Source organism: Aquarana catesbeiana, linkage group LG04, assembly GCF_042186555.1.
Source record: "Aquarana catesbeiana isolate 2022-GZ linkage group LG04, ASM4218655v1, whole genome shotgun sequence".
Taxonomy (NCBI): Eukaryota; Metazoa; Chordata; class Amphibia; order Anura; family Ranidae; genus Aquarana; species Aquarana catesbeiana.
The window spans coordinates 307,337,908-307,360,762 of NC_133327.1; the positions used below are offsets into that span (position 1 = coordinate 307,337,908).

General features: G+C 38.1%; 1 protein-coding gene across 4 annotated transcripts in view; it reads left to right on the forward strand.

Annotated features, from left to right (window-relative positions):
* Positions 1–22,855, forward strand: part of OGFRL1 (opioid growth factor receptor like 1) — a 52,620-nt gene that overhangs the window by 24,685 nt on the left and 5,080 nt on the right. Inside the window, exons 2-7 of one of the 4 annotated variants that reach the window (XM_073626758.1) lie at positions 1,894–1,983; positions 5,268–5,346; positions 9,318–9,396; positions 11,905–11,971; positions 14,008–14,154; positions 17,781–17,926. In XM_073626758.1, coding sequence (XP_073482859.1) covers positions 1,894–1,983; positions 5,268–5,346; positions 9,318–9,396; positions 11,905–11,971; positions 14,008–14,154; positions 17,781–17,926 — 608 coding nt within the window. Of the gene's footprint in view, positions 1–1,893; positions 1,984–5,264; positions 5,347–9,317; positions 9,397–11,904; positions 11,972–14,007; positions 14,155–17,780; positions 17,927–22,855 lie in introns of all 4 variants that reach the window. The other 3 variants (XM_073626757.1, XM_073626760.1, XM_073626759.1) reach the window with 3 other exon arrangements.

A 22,855-nucleotide genomic window follows, 5' to 3' on the forward strand; every position in this document is an offset into this window, starting at 1 on the left:
CGGTGAGTGCTCCTACCGCTTCTCTATTTGAGTTTGGATACAGTGCTGCATCTACCAGCTTCAGCCACTCTCTAAGCCTGTTCAACTCTCAGCCGCTGGCTAGTGAGTCCATCGATTCCGGTAAGGGTATTTTCACCTGTCCTTATCTACACCACAAGTCTGGTCACCAAACTACACCGAAGCCAGTCCTAGCTACGAGAGACCCATAAAACAAGTTCTAGTGCAGGCCATACTGGTCATTTCCCTGATATATGTTTCAAGAACTTTCTATGAACTTTTATTTTAGTTTTTCACTTTGAACACATATTTATTTTTAAGTTATGATTGTAACACCATTCATATGTATGTATATCATTTTTGATAATTTTATTTGAGTCGCGCATAGTGACTTACAGTTTATGTATCATTTGGTTGCTCTTATGCATAATTAGATATTCCACACATGGGACTATTTCACAGATACACAGGTTTTATTATATTACATGTGACCTCACATGTAGTTGGTAGAAGCTTTGTTTCATTAAACACTTTATTGTGCATTGTATGACCTCCAGACTAATATTTTGGTGGGTCTTGCTCAATAATGAACATTACGTTCTTTTTAGCGCCACACTTTATTATATTTATGGATTTACAATTGGTCTGATTGTTGTGTCTGTTGCTTCACATACTTTGGTTGGCGCAGTATTATTTTTTTGATATTTCAACAATTACGAACATAGTGACGTACAAGACGTACCTGATATCTCCATTACGAACGCTAGTTATATTTCCAGCTCGTACTTGATTCCGAGCATGTGTGGACTTTTGTCCGACAGACTTGTGTACACACGGTCGGAAAGTTAGACAACAAACATTTGCTGGTGGAAAATTTGGGAACCTGCTAGCCAACATTTGTTGGCGGAAAGTCCGACAACAAATGGTCGATGGAGCATACACATGGCCAACAAGCTCACATCCAAAATTTGTTGTTGGAAAATACGATTGTGTGTACGGGGCATAATTGATGGTTAATATTAAGTATTACTTTGAGTGGCTAGGTTAGGGGTTAGATTTCGTTTTTATTTATATATTCTTGGGAGCCACCCTTGTTGTCTTCCATCTAAGAATATTAGTTTCCTGTCTGTGTGTTATTTTTATAGTTTCTTTGACCCGGAAAAGGTTCACAGGTTAGAATAAATAAAGTCAGAACTCCTAACCTACATACTTGCCCTTTCTCAATGTCTCATAAAGTATTGAAGCCACTGGAGTAGCATGACAGCCAGGCAGCTAGCATTTTCAAAAGAGAGGTCAGGAATGTCATTACCTATATTTTCTCGTTGCTTTTCATTGATTTATACAAGCATGTATTATTTGAAATAATTGTGTGCTGTGTAATCTGTAATGTGGGCACATCAGACTGGGGACAGTGTTGATAAGGTCTGCCAGTACAGAAGACGGGGTTCCAATGTAAGCCTCTACTTGGACTGTATACTGTTGTGAGCCATCAGGTAGACAGTATGGCATAGGAAATGTTTGTACAGCACTGCACATAAAGACTGCTGGGAAAGATACTAATTGTTCCCTAGACAGATCTCACTACACTCCTGCTTTCCTCAATGTACCTGTGTCATTTGCATTATTCTGAGTCATTCAGTCTAACATCATGGGGGATCAGACAGATCCCACTGTTTTCAATTTAAATAGGAAGACACACATATAATGAGAACTCCCGTACAGAAAACCAGTTCAGGAGACATGTGGGGAATATTTTGTTCAGTGATAATGATCTGTGTATATTTTCTTCAATGGGAAACCATATTTAAACCTTTAGGTAAATGTGTTGCTTTCCCACAGTGAAATCTATGGGGTTTTTATTACTATGCTTTTAATCTTTCAATCTGTATTTTTCAGAATGACAGCAATGCATTGGAACAGAACATCAAACCAAAGAGAAGCTTTTATGCAGCAAGAGATTTGTACAAGTATCGACACCAATACCCAGTAAGATTTCTATGACATCCTTTTCCTCTATCCATTTTTTTTTTTCAAAGTGTCTTCTTTGTGTTAAAATAGAACTAAACAGAAATGGTCACAATTGTTCATTTGCAAAAATCATAATTTCAGCTCTTGAATTGTTATAACATGTACCCTTACCTCTCAGGGACTATTTAAACAATGACTCCAACCTCCCCACTTTTAGGATGTGTTCACACTGATGCCAATTGGATGTGGGTTTCCCCGCATTCCAATTTGCATGTCAGGAGAGTGTGACCGGTTCTCAATGGAGCCGGTTCACACACCCCCGGGGCGGTCACAGTCCGAATTGCAGAAGGGTCCTGTACTTCTTCTGGTCCATATCAGGTGAGAATTCAGCCAAAAATTCAGACCTAATTCACACCTGAAACAGTGAACAGACACGCACTGGACCCCTGCTGTGAGCCACGGCCGCAGCTAGTGTGAACCCAGCCTTAACCTCCCTGGCGGTATGATTATGTCGGATTTTAGGTGCTGAAAGCGTTACAATTATTTTGCATGGAAATTTGGCGTTTTATATTGTAGGCCTGTAATTCTTAGCAATAACACACTTAAATCTGTCCAAACAAGAGTCTAGTAGCTATCCTGGGTATGATGAAGTTTGAAACACAAAATCATAAATTATAATATAATAAATAAATGTAAATAATTAAAAAAATAATAATATAATAATAATAAAATAAATTTCCTCACAATTCACTATCATTCAATTCTGCAAGTGTTCTAATTTACTATCGCTGTTTTCTAGCTGGTCTAGAGCCACTTTTGACGTAAAGGGACACTTTTTTGTTTGCCGTGGACAATCTCCAGTTTCCAGGCAGAAAGAACAGTATATATCATATAAAACTGCATGCAGGGCACTGGGCAAACCACTGGGGACAAAAGGGATGTGAAATTATTTCATACAATACTGTAATCTGTAAGATTACAGTACTGTATGTGTTATGATTTTTACATTTTCTGACACTCGCAGGGAACGGAGCCTGGCACAGAGGAGGACAGAGCCCACGGACACCGCGGGGGGACATCGCAGGATCCTGGGGACAAGGTAAGTAACCTGCACCAGGATCCTGCAATGCAATCCCAAGTGTGGCTCGGGGTTACCGCTAATAGTGCTGAAATTTAACCCCGAGCCACACTCAGGAATACCTTTCAGGGAGGCTACAATATCTGAGTTTTGCATCCCTTCAAATCTCAGGCCCTGTCTTTTTTTCTTTTGAGGAGACTTAGGAGTTTATTTACTAAAACTGGAGAGTGCAAAATCTGGTGCAGCTCTACCAGAAAAAGCAATCAGCTTCCAGGTTGTATTAGAAAAGCTTAGTTGAACAAGCTGAAGTTAGAAGCTGATTGGCTACTATGCACAGCTGCACAAACTTTTGCACTTTGCATTTTTAGTAAATCAACCCCTGTCATTCTCTGAGGTTGATTTACTAAAGGCAAAAAGACTGAGCACTTTGCAAAGTGCAGTTACACTCTGCAAATTGCAGTTGCTCCAGAGCTTAGTAAATGAGGTAAAGCGTCACTTTGCAAAGAATACCCAATCACGTGCAAGGAAGATTTAAAAAAACAGTCTTTTTGTTTGCATATGATTGGATGATGGAATTGAGCAGAGCTTTTCCTAATTTACTAAGCTCTGGAGCAACTGCTCTCGCAGAGTGTAACTGCTCTTTGCAAAGTGCACAGTCTTTTTTCCTTTAGTAAATCAACCACAGTTAGTGTGTAAAGCTAGCCATAGGCTAGTAGAATTGTATTTACATTTTTTCATGTTTGGAACGTTCGTTGGGTTTTCTAATCGTTAGGGGGTCAAATTTGCTTTAGTTTTCAAATGCAGCGAAGAGAATATTAGCAGGATGGAAATTTTTTCTCGGGAAAGTCCATTCAATCCAAAACCAAATGTTAGAAGCAAATTAAGTACTTTTCTTTTTTCCAAACAAGGTTTATTAAAGAAAAATATTGCATATACAGTTATATAGTTTAACAATATCTTAGCCGTACAATTGGTATGGTATGAGATTCAATATAAGGGATATCACAAATATAACAAATTGCAACAAGCTTCCATCTTAAAAAAACGATGAAAATGAAAACAGTGTATATCGATCATCTGTAGCATCAAGTACTGTATCTGGGTAAATCCCAGTCTAATAACAGGGAGGATATATGAATAATTCATAAGAAAAAAAATGGCAGGTGGCAAGAGTGGGGAGCACAAAGCATAAGTACTTTTGAACAACATTCGTCAAATCATCATATGTACTAAGAATTTTTGTACAAATGTTCAAATTTTCGTATGAACGTTCATTTAGATATCTACTAGTGTATAACCAGCTTTAGTATTATAATAATCTCCATTTTATATGGTTTCTAATTTATAGGTAATTTGCAATTTCTTGTAATTATGAGACAATGATTAAGGTTTAGGCATTGGGGGTTATTTACTAAAGGAAAATCCACTTTGCACTGTAAGTGCACTTGAAAGTGTACTGAAAGTGCACATGGAAGTAAAGTCGCTGTAGATCTGAGGGGGGCATTCAAGGAAAATAAAAAACAGCATTTTAGCTTGTACGTGATTGGATGATAAAATCAGCAGAGCTTCCACTCATTTCAGATCTTCCCCTCAGATTTAGAGCGACTGCACTTTCAAGTGCACTTGCAGTGCAAAGTGGATTTGCCTTTAGTAAATAACCCCCATTGTGTTTTCTCATATATGTTCTTATTGTCAGACATAATCTGCGTGTATACTTATAGCAAATTGTGGAATGGAGTTATCTTTCTGATAGACAGTATACAGTGGGAAAAATGGTTTAAATCTAACCTGTTAAGATATAAATATGGAAGCTGCCAATGGCAAAATGTTATGGTTAAGGTGGGGGGGGGGGGGATTTGTGGCTTTCATCCTCATCCTTGCTTCACCATTTGAGTTTCTGACCTGAAATAAGTATGCAGGTTTAAGAGTTACAAATGTATTAGCTGAATACTTTTTCTTTGGTCATTGACTTACTAGAGTAGCATAAAATGGATGGCAATGATAACCCACCCATATGCCATTTAAAAGCAAGTCAGCATTGGCAATCCCCAAACTTCTATTCTGACAGGATCTCCTTCTGCAGTAATGGTAAAGAATACGCAGTACTGATATGCAGTAAATGCTTCATTTACCCATAAAAAATGGCTACCGATACATCCATTGTTAATGATGATACTTGGTTCAGGCAGAATATCACTAGGTATCTTTCTTTGTTTTTCAGCAGAATTTTAAGGATCTACGTTGTCAAAATGACTTGTGCAATCTCAGATTTTATATGAACAAGATACCTTTTAAGCCTGATGGTATGTTAATGGTGGAATTAAGTTTACATGCATTATAAATAGCATGAATGGAGAAAAATTAGATAGCTGCATTTGTATTAAAAATGCTAAATGAGCATCGGTTGAGCAGTAGTAGTAGTAGTAGTAGTAGTAGTAGTAGTAGTAGTAGTAATAGTTTAAATTAGAAACCATAAAGGTTTTGGGTCAGTGTTATTTTGTTTTTGTATGTTTTTTAAATGTTTTGTATATATTTTTTTTTTTTACTATTAATATAAAATATTTATATTATATGTGAATTTAATATAGGGTGTACTTATGGCACTGGTGTCAAAAACTGTTAAAAAACATTATACTTAAGAAGAGAAGGCACAACAGAAGCTGTTTGTGTTCAGTCTCTCTTTTATACAGCCCAGTGTGAACAAAGTGTGGCTCTCCCCGTTTTTCTCTCCCTCGGGTAGCTACTTAATATTTTCTTGGGCTTACAGTTACCTTCTCAGTGTCCGTCATAGGGGAGACCCAAAATAGATGTTCATTTGAAAAACATTGGCTCAAACACTTAGTCCTTTTTCCAAGTTTTATTGAAGACACAACATATGCAATAGCAGGATAAAAATGTGAACGGATTCAGGTATATTGAAATATTGCGGTTAGAGGTAATTTCTAAGTCCAGCGAGCAGCACTTCCCCAGCTGGATTCAGCAACCATCGGATAGGTTTCTCTCACCAACCTAGCAGCCGATGCAATGCTCGAGTACAGTCTCTGCCACAGACCTGACAATCCTGAATAGACAAATTATTGTTTGCGATATGGTCTCTGCCACAGACCCGACAATCCTGAATAAACAGATTATTGTTTCCGATATGGTCTCTGCCACAGACCCGACAATCCTGAATAAACAGATTATTGTTTCCAATATGGTCTCTGCCACAGACCCAACAATCCTGAATAAACAGATCCCAGATGCGTCTCCAACTGAGTTCCCAGGCTCTTCTCCAGCCTTATGCTAGATCCTCTCCTGAAGAGTCCTCCCCTGGTTACTTCAATCCCTTGCTTCTTCCCGCAGGCCAGACAACAAAGAGACCATCCTATGGACCAATAGACCCCTAAACGTTGGGCCTTCTTCTGGTGGATGAGCCTCGGGTCCGCCGACCCCAAGGCAGAATTTTAAGTAGCAGTAATTTCCCCAGGCCAGGAGGGCCATGAGGTCAGGAAGCACCAACCCTTCTAAAATTGTGTCTGCCCCTTAAATACTCCTACCCAAAATGCACGGTGGATGAACCACTCCCACCGATCTGTCTCTGAGCAGAGAGTATTCAATATGTCCAACCAGACTGTATTTACAACAGCCACCAATGGTAACAGCACTACCCATGGTCGGATGGAAATTTGCACAGTCCAGTCAAACTTGTACAGAAACCAATACATTTAGGTAATAATAAACTGAGCCTGAACTGTAGCTTCAATTAAACTAAATTTGAAAGAATAGCGTCTGCTCTTAAGGAGCAGGGCGCTACAAAAGTATTTACAAATTTAGGAAGTGGGAATAAGTCAATTCTATGGCATATTTGTATGTATGTACAGTAGGTAAACTTCAGCTTAAAGAATTGAGCTCTGTAAACAGTCTTTTTTTTCTTTTTTTTCTTTTTTTTAACAAAGCAGCTAGGAAAAGACATGTCATGTCTAGATGCATACGGGAAAGAAATATGAATATGCATTATTTAATGTTCACCTGGCTATACAAAATGAAATGAAAAAAGATACTACAAACTTTTATTTTTCAACCTTGAAGATAATAAAGACAAAGTGTAAAATGTTATTCATAAACACTCTCTGTATTGAAAGTCCTTTAAATATCTGTGTATATGGGTCCTAAGTTTGGGGAAGAGCTTCATAATCTTTTTTTCTTCACTAAAAGTTAAATTTTCACATATGTTGTGATCAGGGGCTAAAGAAAGGCCAGTGAAAGTGGAAATTCATCCACTGTGGGTCCCTAATTGTGATATTGCTGTAGTTTTCCTTTGAACACATTCAGCTGCTGAATTTTTTACATTTTTTAATTTTAATGAAGAATTTAGAGAGTAGAGTCACTTAGATTTTAAAAAGATCAGGCAGTGACTGTAGCATAGCCTAGAACCTTCAACTAACAAATCATAATGCTGAATGGAATTTGAGAGGGAGACTAGAACAGTTTTTTTTACAAGTTTTTTTTTAAGTTTTAAAAATGAGTTTCTTTATTCATGATAAAAATAAGGTTTGAATGTAGGGTAAGCCCTCATGTTTTGCAGAGTTTTAGAACTCCTTTTGTGGATATTCTTCTCCAGCTAAAGCAGTTGGAAAACCTAGTTGCTACTAGCAGCCACCATTTTTTGGTAGAAAAATCCTTTCTATATAGTATCTACATACAGCATATTTCAAAAGTATTTAGTCTCTTGCCTTTGAGAAATATTTGTTATTCATTAAAATGAGAATTGTTTAATGGTCTGAACACCCCTACAAGACATTACTGTATATTCTATATATCACACAGCATTAATATTTACAACATTTAAACTAGCCATACTCTAGAAACATTTTGTTTGACAACTTTAGTGTCTGAAATGTGTGTTTGATTTTCGAATTGTTAGTGTAGTAAAACTGACGTTTGTTTTCAACTTCAGTGACGAGAATACGTAAAGGAGGAGGAAGGAAAATTTTTATTAAACACATTTAACCGTGAATGTGACTTTTGTTTGGAAAATTACATTCATTCTAAGATCTAATTTTAAAAGTAAATGAAAACGTGAAGTACTTTCAAAATGACATTTGTCAAGTCATCGAATGTACTGATAAGAATTTTCTTTTCCAGTGACTTTTATTGTTCCGAGTTTGGTAATAGGAAAAGAAATTTTAACATTAAAGTATGTAAACTTCTGTATAAGTCACATCAGAAACAATGGTTAACATGTTGTTTGCTATTGGTTACAACACAAAATCGAGCATGTAAAGATGCATGTTATAAACTGATATGAATTTTAATATGAATGTTCGTACAAACATTCATTTGAAAATATACTAGTATACCCAGCTTTCGAAATACACTTGAAATCATGTTAGTTACAAAATGACTTGTTCTCATGTAAACATGTTCATTTAAAATGCTAGCAAAACAGATGTATTTTTACTGGTTCTCATATTAACCTGGTACCAAAAAATGAAGATGTAAAGACCAGGAAAAATGCATGCACACAGATAAACAATCAGTTAAAGGACAAAAAAAAAGTTAGATGTAAGTATAATATGTTCAACAAGGATCAATTCTAGGTCCCGATCATTTCAGGCTTTTCACTGGTAGATTGAATAAGAATTATTTCTATTGATGTAGATCAGGATTGGTGATAGATTATGGAAATATGTCAACAAAATGGCAAAGCAAAGAATTACATTTCAGATAAAATAAAGTTGTTTGGTTTAAGGTTTTTCACTTTGGTCATGTTAGCATTGCCCGCTGTATGTTTAGGGCTGAATCACACTTTTGCTGTGTGTTATTCAAGTTTTGTTGCTTGTTTTTTTTTTTTTCATGTGACAAGCAGGCCGTTACATTTACTGTCAGTAAACCACCTTGCATAGGTGTGATGTGAAATAATAATGTGAAGGGGGCCCTGAAGACAGTGACGTATAGGGGGGACTGTAATGTAAAAGGGGGCTCCGATGTGTTATAGCGCAAACATGAGATTTGGACCTTTGCCAGAAGAAAATGTTATCAAACGGACCCCTGTGAATTTTAACCACTTCCTTATCTGGCCATGGTAATATGACGTCAGCAGGAACATCTCCTCCCTCCGGGTGGACGTCATATGACGTCCTCCGGTTCTCGCCACTCCTGCGGGTCCCTGGTGGCCCACAGCACATTGATCGGGGATGAGGCGTGTCAGTGTAAACAGCCGGATTGTTTTTGTTTTGTATTTTGTAAGTGTTTGGTTCTGCTAAATGAATGCTGCTTTGTTTTCATGCAGGAGTATATATTGAAGATATTCTAAACAAATGGAAATCAGACTATGATAAATTGGAACATAATCATACTTATATACAATGGTAAGTGCTGGCGCCTGCTCTCACTAATAGATGCCTGTTATAGTGGAACTTTAGGCAAGCAGCTAACTACACTGTTGAAATAGATATGGTTACTATTTTTCCTGCCATGGGAATTGTAATTCTGCACAACCAGTCTTGTAATTTGCACACCTCTCCCACACTGCACACTCTTCTTCCTGGTTCAGCTTTTCTGCTTCCTTGATTACCTCTTTGTTAGTAGGACAGAGGTGATGATGACAACTCTATGACCAATGAACAAACTGAAGCCAGACAGATGTTATTTGAAGGTGAATTGTTGAACAGGGAAAATTAAAGGATAAGTTCACCTTTTCGGGAAGAATTTCACTTTTCACATGGCTCCCAACTGTCATTGATTTCAAGGGACTGTCCCTGATTTGGAGCAATGTCCCTCTGTCCCTCATTCCTCCTCATTTGTCCCTCATTTTGGTCTGATCTATATAGATGTATATAAAATGCACCTATTATCTATCAAAAAGTGTTTCCCAGTGCTAAACCTTTCATCTGATTTCTAAATTGCTGCATTTGTAAATTCCAAAAGTTAATATTAAGAAAAAGTAGTGGTAAAAAAATGACTTGCGGGTTTAAGCAATCTTGTTTTTTTGTACAATTCTTCTTTAAGGGAGCGTGGCAAGGGGTGTGTCCTATGCCTGCATACTTTTTCTGATAGGTGTCCCTCATTCCCATCTCAAAAAGTTGGGAGGTATGTTTTCATAATAAATAGAAGCGTTTTCAATGTGATTTCTGGCCCAGCTATCTCAATGTGCTCTTCTCTCACTTTATCCACAGGAGATTTAAAATCTTTTCAGTTTATTTGAATTTTTTTAATGATTTTCAGATTCCATCGCTTCCTGTAGATTCTCTCAGCTTTCACTTCCTGTTACGTCATGTCCCAGAAGCTTTCATTTCCCTGTTGCATCACAGAAGAGGGTGTGATAGGGTGTGTTCACCACTCTGGACCACACCTCCCTCATTCCAATATTCCCTTCCACCCACTTCCTATACAGTCTGATTGTACAATCTCTTTTAGATCTCCCATAAGCTATGTAGTACAAGGGCCTGTCTTATTTGATACAAATTGAATGGATTGGTCAGGTGTGTCTTCCTTTTCCAATGTTCTGGTAAATCTAAAGGAAATTGTACAAAGATTGTACAATCAGATTGCATATTGTATGGCCATCTTTAAACAAGTACATAGGAGGGAGGGGACGCAACAATCAATTGTCAGGCCTCGTTCACTTCTCCACGTAGCGAAAACTCATATTCTCGCATGTGTTTGTTTTGGAGCGTTTTCACTCATCACGCATAGGGCAGCCCATTCACTTGAATGAGCTTCCCTACACGCAGCAATCACCACAGAGAAGCTCCAGAACATTTTTTGGATTGAAGCATGGTGCGTTACCACAGTTTTCAGTGCGTTTGTCGCACTTGCGGTTCCTTTAACATGTAATGACAACACAAGCACGATGCACATTTGCAGAATTTCTGAAATGCATGGTAAAGTGTGCATTTTCTGTGTGGTTTGCCATGTGTTTGGAAACATAAAGATGTGAATGGAGCCTCATTGTTCTTGTGTAAACACACCAATTTCACTTTCACTTTCAGGCCCTCATTCACACCTAGAGTAGTGGGAGCGCATGTTTTGTTTTGTTTTGCACATGTTGTGTGTTTGCTTCTGTGTTTGGTATGCCGTTAACAATTAATGACACTGAAAGCGTTTATAACTATATAGCAAAACTATATAATAGGAGGACACACCATCTATCCAATTACTCTGTATCCAATCAGGCGGGCCCTTGCACTACATCGGAGGTGTCCCGTAGGCTGCATGCCCCAGGAAGTTTAGCAGGCAGCCTGAGCCCATCTGGGGAAGCCAGGGAAATGCATGTGTGGAGAAATGCTGGTGATGCTGTGAAAACTTAGTTGATGGGTGAAGGTGCACTAATGAGTTCAGCTGGTAAACTTCTTCCTGTGTCTTACTGGTGTCTCTGTCTGTATACCAGGAAGTCACTGAACCTTTCTAAGAAATATAGCAAGGGCTAAGGGAAGGCCTTGTTCTCAAAATCAAAGAAAGCTTGTATTTTTTTGCAAACAAGGTACATTAATGGTATACTGGTACATCGGGGAGCTGGATCTTAGAAAAAAAAAGGTGAACTTAGCCTGTAATCAGTAACTTCATGTGTTACATGTCTGGCTGTACAAGGTCGAAAATGTATGTTAGCTGTTTTGGAAGATAAACATTAGACTTACATGTACTTAAACTGTATATTTATCTGTTTGCCTGGGATTCACCTCTAAAACCTGTACCGTACAAGTTTGTACTGTGCATTATATCCTGTGACCAAGATTGTCTTCAGCCCACTTTGCCTCATTAATTATGTGATTATCACCTAAACCTGTAAAATAACAAGTATTTTGAAAAAAGACACCTAAATCTAGGCATTTTGATAACACTCACACTGCAGTGTTTTTTTTTTTTTTCTTTTGCAGGCTCTTTCCTCTAAGAGAGCAAGGTTTAAATTTCTACGCCAAGGAACTGACCTCATATGAAATTGAGGTAAACCAGAATTGTTTCTATCATTTTTATGATTACTGGTTTCATAAGGAAATTCATAAAGATTGAAAAATTGTGCAGCCTGCATTTTATAATACTCACTTGTGAAGACAGGTGTTTCACACAACATATTGTGTACAGTTCCAACTTGAAAGGTGTCTAAATAGGCTTTTTTTCCCCCCCTCTCTCTCATCGCTTTGAAGGCTGACATTTGTTTTCATGGATTTGTGAGAAACCGAGTAGGAGACATCTTTGATGTTCTCAGAAGTGCTTGTGTGACATCTATTAATATATCAAGCTCTAAGAAGATTTTAGATGAGCAAATGACATGGGAAGACTTCCCTATGCTGGCTTTAATAAGCTGTCACTTTTTTAAAAACTGTTTAGTGGCTTTTTACTAATGAGCACAGAGATATGCAAAACAAGGTCTCCGGCTGACGTGCTACCCTCAGATCTATTAACTAAACAATGAATAGTAATAGAATGCTTGTGGAGATCATTTATAATTATCATATTATATTCATGTATTTTTATAAAAACATTCTTAGCAATCTTGTATATTTATTTTCCTACATATTATTATTATTTGTTTTATGGTAATTTCCTCTGGAAATTTTTTATTAAAATTGAGCAGTATAATCTGTTTTTGTAGCATTACCTTGGTAATATTAAATTGTCTTAATAATATTCTGTTTGTGATTGTCTGTCTTGTATAATTAAACAATGTGTTTAAGAGTCTAGACAGTGATCTTCTTTCAGTTATCATGGATTTGGCATAAATATTTTTCTATCATTTTAATTTGCAAATTAAGTCCCACACTCAACATGTGTTTTCAAATCCATTATTTTTTGATGGTTGTGCTGCACAATTATGGTTACTAAAAGTTGAGAGGCTGGTAGAAAATAAGCTCCAGAGAGAAAAATGAACGGCTTTTGTTCTTTTCTCCAGCTTTCTGTCTGCAGTTCATCTTAGTTCCAGTCATCTTCATAGATGATCAACAGTATAAATTCCTAGAGCTGTTTTCACACCATTACACATGGGTTTAGAACATTAGTAATGTTGCTGAGTTTAAATTGATCATCTAATGTAACATTTAAACCTTCATACATCAAAGTATCATGTACACTACAAATTGACAAGCCTACATTAAAGTGGAACTTAAAGTGGAACTTTACTTTTCTTGAGAAAAAAACACTCCCCCCTGGATGATCTATGTGCATTGCAGGGATTTTAACAAACTTTGTTGCAAATTCCTACCTTTTGTTATTCTGAAGAAACAGCTGTTTGTGTCCATGAGCACAGAAAATGTAAATGGAAGTGGTTTTATAATTATCAATCAGCTACTGCACTTGCAGGGTTCTAATGAGGAGACTGGCAGGGTCTGTAACCCTTTAGATTTGATTTCCCTTTGGGAGTATCTCACCAAACATGACTTTTCTGCTACAGGAAATGCCCAAAATCTAGTATATCTTAGTATAGATTTCTGGGAAAATCAGAAAGCTAATCACACAAGCAGGAAATTACATTTCTGGGGTGCATTCTGTACACCATATGTTAAAGAACGCCTCTAGGTTGGCATATTGCATTGCATTTTACAGAAAATTACAGCAAATTACACTATACAATATGACAATATGACTTGTGTAGCAATTGTATATGTTTTATTATTATTTTTTTACATGCTATTTATTTTCCCAAAAAGTGAAGTTACCCTTTAGCTGTATCTGAGCACCACATCCAAAAAAATTATATTTAATTTATTTTTAATATTCAGAGCAAGCTCACCCATCTCTCCATGTGTCCATGCTTTATTTTGTTTACAATCACTTTAAAAAACACCCCCTAGCATTTCTGGCCGGGGCCATCTTAAATAAGGGCAGATGGTTCATGTGGCATTTTCTTCCTGGAATCCATCTGCCCTCACTGTGATAACAACCTAGAAAATCTTGTGCATGCCCAGTACAATATACAGTATCTCACAAAAGTGAGTACACTCCTTGCATTTTTGTAAATATTTTATTATATTATTATTATACAGGTTTTATATAGCACCAACAGTTTGCGCACTGCTTTACAACATGAGGGCAGACATTACAGTTACATTACAATTTGGTACAAGAAGAATCAGAGGGCCCTGCTCGTTAGAGCTTACAATCTAAAAAGGAAGGATCAATTTATACAAAAGGTAATAGCTGTGGGGGGATGAGCTGATGGAGGAAGTAAAACTAAGTCACAGCAATATTTCAGCCAATATAAATCTGCCCTCCAAAAATACCATTCCTGCCTGCACACTGCCAAACAGACCTACTTTAACACTCTCATTAACACCCTCTCATGCAGTCCCCGTCAACTCTTTTCTACCTTTACCACTCTACTTCGTCCTCCATTACCCCCATCCACTAACTTACTCACTGCCCAGGAGATTGCTAATCACTTCAAAAATAAGATTGAGACAATTCGTCTTAAGATCTCCGCTCTACAGACATCTCCCTCACTTTACACTCCTTGTCCTCCTGCAAAATCAATACTTCCTTCTTTTAACCCAGCTACTATAGAGGAAGTCACTAAACTTTTTTTTCAAATACCACCAAAAGAAAGCTCTATTTGTGGCAAAAAAAGGACGTCAATTTTGTTTGGGAGCCACGTCGCACGCCCGCGCAATTTTCAGATAAAACGACGCAGTGCCGTATCACAAAAAGTGCTCTGGTCTTTGGCCAGCCAAATGGTCCGGGGCTTAAGTGGTTAAATGTGTCCAAGGTTGGAGAGCACTGAACAATGTGTGTAAAGGTATTCAAGCGGTGAAGTTGTAGCGAAGTGTGAGAAAATTATTAAAGAGGGGGTGCAGGTTACTTTTGGGATGGTATCTGGAAATACTGTATGTGGAGATGCCAAACTACATGTGATACTCGAAAAATTAGAATATCATGCAAAAGTTCATTTATTTCACTAATGCAACTTAAAAGGTGAAACTAATATATGAGATAGACTCATTACATGCAAAGCAAGATAGTTCAAGCTGTGATTTGTCATAATTGTGATGATTATGGCTTACAGCTCATGAAAACCCCAAATCCACAATCTCAGAAAATTAGAATATTACATGCAATCAATAAAACAAGGATTGTACATAGAACAATATCGGACCTCTGAAAAGTATAAGCATGCATACTGTATGTACTCAGTACTTGGTTTGGGCCCCTTTTGCAGCAATTACTGCCTCAATGCGGCGTGGCATGGAAGCTATCAGCCTATGGCACTGCTGAGGTGTTATGGAAGACCAGGATGCTTCAATAGCGGCCTTCAGCTCTTCTTCATTGTTCAGTCTCATGTCTCTCATATTTCTCTTGGCAATGCCCCATAGATTCTCTATGGGGTTCAGGTCAGGCAAGTTTGCTGGCCAATCAAGTACAGTAATCCCATGGTCATTGAACCAGATTTTGGTGCTTTTGGCAGTGTGGGCAGGTGCCAAGTCCTGCTGGAAAATGAAGTCAGCATCCCCACAAAGCTCATCTGCAGAAGGAAGCATGAAGTGCTCCAAATTCTCCTGGTAGATGGCTGCATTGACCCTGGACTTAATGAAGCAGTGGACCAACACCAGCAGATAACATGGCTCCCCAAATCAACACAGACTGTGGAAACTTCATACTGGACTTCAAGCATCTTGCAGTGTGTGCTTCTCCATTCTTCCTCCATACTCTGGGTCCGTGGTTTCCAAATGGACCACTGAGCAACAGACCAGGTCTGGTTTTTTTTAGCCCTGGTAAGACGCTTCTAACCTTGTTTGCTGTTCAAGAGGCTTGACAAGAGGAATACGACATTTGAAGCCCATGTCCAGGATCCGTCTGTGTGTGGTGGCTCTTGATGCACTGACTCCAGCCTCAGTCCACTCCTTGTGAAAGTCCCCAACACTTCTGAATGGCCTTTTCCTGACAATCCTCTCCAGGCTGCGGTCATCCCTGCTGCTTGTGCACCTTTTTCTTCCACACTTTTCCCTTCCACATAACTTTATATTATTGTGCTTTGATACAGCACTTTGGGAACATCCAACTTCTTTTGTAATTACCTTTTGAGGCTTTCCCTCCTTATGGAGGGTGTCAATGATGGTTTTCTGCACAACCGTCAGGTCAGCAGTCTTTCCCATGATTGTGATTCCTACTGAACCAGACTGAAAGACAATTTAAAGGCTCAGGAACCCTTTGCAGGTGTTATTGCTTAATTAGCTGATTAGAGTAGGACACTTTCAGCCTAGAATATTGCACCTTTTCACAATATTCCAATTTTCTGTGATTGTGGATTTGGGGTTTTCATGAGCTGTAGGCCATAATCATCACAATTATTGAACTATCTTGCTTTGCATGTAATGAGTCTATCTCATATATTAGTTTCACCTTTTAAAGCGGAGGTTTGCTGAAAAAAAAATATTAAAAGCCAGCAGCTACAAATACTGCAGCTGCTGACTTTTAATATATGGACACTTACCTGTCCAGGGAGCCCGCGGTGTCGGCAGCCGAAGCCGATCCGTCCTTTGGCTCTCGGCTGCTGCCACCGCCATCCTCGGTAAGGGAATAAGGAAGTGAAGCCGTGCGGCTTCACTTCCTGGTTCCCTACTGCGCATGCTCGAGCCGAGCTGCATGTCCTCACAGGTCCCTGCTGTATTCTGTGTCTCACAGAATACAGCGGGGGAGGACGGGGTAGGCGGCGGAAGTGGCGTAGGTCACCGCAATCACCGCGGTGATCTATGCCAGGAAGTGGGAGCAAATACCTGTATTAGACAGGTATCTGCTCCCTCCTCCCCCCTGAAAGGTGCCAAATGTGACACCGGAGGGGGGGAGGATTCCAAAAAGTGGAAGTTCCATTTTTGGGTGGAACTCCACTTTAAGTTGCATTAGTGAAATAAATTAACTTTTGCACGATATTCTAATTTTTTGAGTATCACCTGTATAGAGAGCTCTGTAGGTTATAAGTGGACACGTTATTTGGATTCTTTGAATTGTTAGCCAGTGGAAGGGCTGACAAAGAGGAACACCATTGGGGAGAAAGGAGAGATGTTGACAAGTCAAGCAGCAGTCATTAATGGATTAGAGTGACTCCAATAGCTAAAGATAAATAACAAGACTTTGATCTAATAAAGGCAAATGGGTTGTTTGCTTTCCAAGGGAATTTTCATTTAGCTTAGTGCATAAGGTAAAGCACTACTAACCTATGTCATGCAATCATGTGCAAGAAAACATAACATGTTTCTTTTTTTTTTTTTTTTGCACGTGATTGGGTATTTGTTGTGAGATAAATTTTCACAACATTCACTAGCCTAAGAAAAAATTCCCTTGCAAGTGAACAGTTTATTAGCCTGTATTAAATTAATTAGGGGAGAGATATTTTATAGTTCAAAATTGAATGAGAAGGGTAGATGTGAAAAAGATGGTAACTAAAGAGGGTGGAGGGGTCCAAGAGGGTTTTATGAGAAACTGTAGGTTTGAATCAGGAAGAGAAAATTCCAGTAAATAGGCCTAGGTTAAGGAGATATATAAAGCAGGAATATAGGAAATAGAGGAATGAGGATGAAGTAGGAAATTGAAGGTACTGAAAACCTGTTTTGGGTTTTGGAAGTGTACAGACATGAGAGAAGTATGATTACTTATTAAATGAGAGAACATGCCTGAGCTCATGTAGAATTTTTGTATGACATACATTTCTCTATTTGATTTTCCTCCAGCACCTCACTTAGGCGTCATTGGATATTCAATCTCTTTAATTTAAAAGCATTCAAATGTTTTTGTTTGTGTATTAACATTGTATCTTTTTTTTTCTAAGGAATTTAAAAAAACAAAGGAAGCAACCAAAAGATTCATTATGGCATACAAGATAATGCTGGATTTTTTTGGGTTAAAGTTGGTAGACAAGAATGGAAATGTTTCCAGAGCTGCAAACTGGCAAGATCGATTTCATCATTTAAATGAGTATGTCAGTTCATTCTCACACTAACTAGCATGCAAATAAGTCTTATTTTCTTGACTTAAAGTTAATGTAAACCTGATTCATGAAATTTAAGTTGGGCACATATATCTATAGTGTTTTCTTATCTCTCTCCAAAGCACTGTGTCCTGTGTGTTTCTTCTGTCCTGTAGCTCTGTTATCAGCCTGATCACTTCTAACAAGTTCTCTGTCATAGTTTGTGTCGTGGGAGGCTGTTATAAATAGATTAGTGGAGTGTTTTGCTCGATTCAGAGCAGAGCTCTGCACAATACTTCCTTCCTTTGCCAATGTAGGTGGGGGGTGTGCCTTTCCTCCAATCAGCTGTCTTGGCTGAATGCCAATAATCCACTCCCAGTGCTGAACAGGAAGAGAAAATCTGTAACTTGATGAGCACTTTCTAAAGGATATATAAAGATAGGGAGATTTGTTTCTGTGTATTATCTGAGGCTGTTCACTTCACTGGGTATATGTAAGGGTTTACATCCACTTTAATCCTTTGTACCCAAACTCACTTATGTGATCTAAAGTTTTTACCTTAATGCATTGCCTGTATTCAGGTAAAAAACATTTGCCACTTGCTGTGCCCTTCCCCGGAAATATCATTGCACAGAGCAGAGACGCATAACATGTTATTTTAATTTTTAAAAAATTGCCTTTAAAATCTTTTTAAAGCCTAGACAGCCTAGATCATTACCAGAAATTAGCCGCTGCAGAGACTTGATTGTGTATCGTTACAAGACCCTGGCCAGTAGATTTAAAGTGAGCCTTACCTTTACTACTGCTTTCCCTAAATCCACCCCTCCCTCCAAGCTACCCTGTTTCCCCGAAAATAAGACCTAGCGTGATTGTCGGTGATGGCTGCAATATAAGCCCTACCCCCCAAATAAGCCCTAGTTAAAGTCCTTGTAGGTCTTATTTTCAGAGTAGGGCTTATTTTCGGGGAAACAGGGTAGGGCTTATTTGGGGGGTAGGGCTTATATTGCAGCCATCACTGACAATCACGCTAGGTCTTATTTGCGGGGAAACAGGGTAAACTGTCTTAACTCCTCCCTCACTTCACAGCTGCTTATCTGCCCAGAGGCCTGGGCAGCTGTACTGGGCCTCAGTTAACCCTGTCTGTACTGTGTGGACAGATCTTTATAATGAACTGTAACTAAATTTGAACAATGTCTGTTCTATCAAAGCGTAAAGGATACAGAGGCTGGTCTTCTTGCATTGCATTGTATGTTTTTATGAACAGACTTGGGACAGGCTCATGTTAACATTGTTCAAATCATTGCAGCCAGCCATGACACTTCTAAACATTTAAAAGCTAAGAATTATATATAAAAATAAAATGTGAAAAAATTAGGCATGCTGTGTGAGTGGGTACACGAAACAAACATATAGTGGGGTTTTCTCAAATCTGACTGCAAAAGTGTAATTATGCTTTAAGATATTATTACAAAAAAAAGTCAGTTTGCAAATATAACTCTTTACCTTTCCTTCACTCCTGTGAGAACAGCCCAGCCAGTTCAGATCTTAGTCTATACTTTTTCCCCCTCAAACTTTCTGAACTCTGTGTATGAGGAGTTACATCAAATGAAGCATCACCTGCATTTTACGGGTCCTGGCATTGAAATGGCTAAATCAAATGTGTGAAGAGCAACATGTAATTTACCTTGATTTCATCACAAAGATTCTGTAATTCTTTAGAATGAAACCTGTACTGAGTAATGTATTTGGACTGCTATTTCTAAGCTGTCTTTTTAAAAATACTGTTTGCCTGGCTATCATGCTGATACAGTGGCTTTGACATTTTGGGAGAGATTTACTAAAGCTGGTGCACACAGAATCAAGTGCAGCTCTGCATAGTAACAATCAGTTTCTGGGTTTTATTGTCAAAGCATAATTTAACATGCTGAAGTTAGAAGATGATTATTATGCACAACTGCACCAGATTCTGTGTGCACCAGTTATAGTAAATCTCCCCCAATGAGTCATTATCCTGGAGTAAATATTCAGTTCAGTGGTTTTTGGTTTCACTAAGAGTACTTTCACACTGAACCGCCCGGCCATTAGCGCTAAAGTACCGCTCGTTTGTGTTTTTTTACGGCCGCTAGCGGGGTGGTTTTTACCCCCCCAAAAAAGGGTAAAAAGTCCCGTTTTGCAGCGATTTCCAATCGCTTTGCAGGCACTTTGGAAGCGCTGCCCATTCATTGCAATGGGCAGGGCATTTTGGGAGCTCTAAATGTAGCGCTCCCAACCCGCCTCAAAGATGCTGCTTGCAAGTTTTTCGTAATGTCTCGCAAGCGCACTGCCCCAGTATGAAAAGACACACTGAAATGGAAGGAGGTTTTCAGGTACTTAGCAGAGGCTATTTCTAGTGCTAAAGCACCTGAAAACCGCCCCAGTGTGAAAGGAGTCTGACTGCATACTTGTTCTAGGTCAGAGGGTCAGAATATAATGAATCCAAAGCCAGCCAGCAAGCTAGCTAGGTAACTATCATTTTTAAAAGGAAGTCACTAATATTCTGTCAGTATACGTTTTTTATATAACAAATAGACTACATTCAGATAAGCCAGTATGCAAAAGTAAAAAAAAAAAATATTTTTTGCCATTCATTTCCATAATTTTTTTAAAATACAAATTTAAATGAAGTCTCTGTTACAGACTAGTAGAACTTCAAGTAAAACTCATTTGTGTATACACTTGGGGTTCCATGAATAAAGTCTGACCACAGCCATGCAGCTGCTTTTCTAATAAAACCTCATCTGGTACTACCTAATAAATGTGGCTTGCTTCGGAACACTGATGCAAGTGAAGACTCATCCATTCAATGAATGAGGGAAAAAGTGTGCAGGATATTAAAAAGACAGGAGTTTGGACACAACAAAAAGGATATATCCTATACTGAACACTTATTACTGGTATCAGAATTTCCATCTGTGTTTCTATTTCTGAGGGTATATGAAAACTCAGTATTTAAAAGTAAAATGGTCAGTTGATCATGGGTTTTGTAAATTGAACATAAGAAATTTCTTATGATAATAAACACATCTAACTTTTGGACCAGGCCTTTTTCTGACATTTGTTGTCAGAAGTAAAAATCTGTATTTTTTGCTAGAAAATGACTTAGAACCCCAAAACATTTTATATATATATATATATATATATATATATATATATATATATATATATTTATATTTAGCAGAGACCCTAGAGAATAAAATGCAATATTTTATGTTGCACAGTGGTCTTTCAAAAACAATTTTTTGGGGAAAAAATACACTTTAATTAATTAAATAAATAAACTAAACAGTAAAGTTTGTCCAGTTCTTTTGTATAATGTAAAAGATGATGTTACGCTGAGTAAATAGATACCTAAGATGTCATGCTTTAAAATTGCGCACGCTCATGGAATGGTGACAAACTACGGTACTTAAAAATCTCCATAGGTGACGTTTTAATGAATGTTGCAGGTTACCTATTTAGAGGTACAGAGAAGATCTTGTGCTACAATTATTGCTCTCCCTCTAATGATCGCGGTGATACCTCAGATGTGTGGTTTGAACACCATTTACATATTCAGGCACGGCTTACCAATGCGTTCGCTTCTGTGTGCAAGCTCGGAGGGATGGGGTGCTTAAAAAAATGTTTTTCTTATTTATTTTACTTTTCATTTTTACACTGTCCCTTTAATTTTTTGTATCACTTTTATTCCTATTACAAGGAATGTAAACATCCCTTGTAATAGGAATAAGCATGACAGGTCATCTTTATTGAGAGATCTGGGGTGAAAAATACCCCAGATCTCTCATTTACCTTTAACAGCAAAAAAAAAGGTCATTTTGACTTTAAGAAGAAAAAAAATCTCTTTAAGCCCGAGAGGCGAAAGTGACGTCAGACGTCGCTCCAGTCCTCCAAGGGTATAGAGCCATCTTGCCTTCACTTGACTTCCTGCCCAGCCACTGATTGGTCCAGAATGCTCCCAGGTTCACCAACGGCTCCGGTAAGCCCGGAAAACACCAGGAAGCGGCGGGAGGGGGCACCTCTTCCGCCGCCTATAAAAGTGATCCAGCAGCAAATCCACCACTGGGACCAATTTTATCGGAAAGCTGAACGCCTACTGTAAAGATATTGGGGTTATGGCAGCTAGCTACTACCATAACAATGGTATTTAATATCAAAGTAATGACGTATATTTATTTCCAGCATGTTGTCTGTAACGTATCCACAATCAATTAATGGCCAACTCTACAACATGTACCCCTCATAGGAAAATCAGTGGTAGAAATTGCAACAGATCTCATCAGTCTGATGAGGAAGATCATGGACAGAACTCTCACAACTTATTTTTAGCAAGAGGAGATCTACTGCAATATAACCAGAGACATAGGATGGCAGTTTGATATTCAAATGATATTGAGACAGAAAACAAATCTCCCTTTCCATCCAACAACCTAAGAGACTTGCACACTCAAATTTTAGAGACATGCATTTTTGTTTGCTATATAGACATCCACTACATCACTTTTATCTCAAGGGGACAAAAGCCGTTAGGCTGAAACATTCCAAATTCTGAGTCTGTGAAGCAAATACATGTTGACAAGGTTGACATAAAGTTTATATCTTTTTCTAAATCAAACAGGATATGTCCATCTAGCTGAAAGTAACTTGCATGTTTGGTTTAATTAGTGTAAAGGCATGGATATAGTACAGAAATGAATGGAGAAGACTTTTGAATGACTCAATACTTTTATATTGTGTATCAACTATTTGCTTTGACTCATGTGACTGTAGCTGAACCACAACACAAATATAATGGGCTTCTATCATATTAACATCTATGTCTGGAATGGTGTATTTTGTGTTGATTCTGCCTTTGAACTATGTATTTTGAGGAACTTGAATATTCAGTATTTAGGACACAA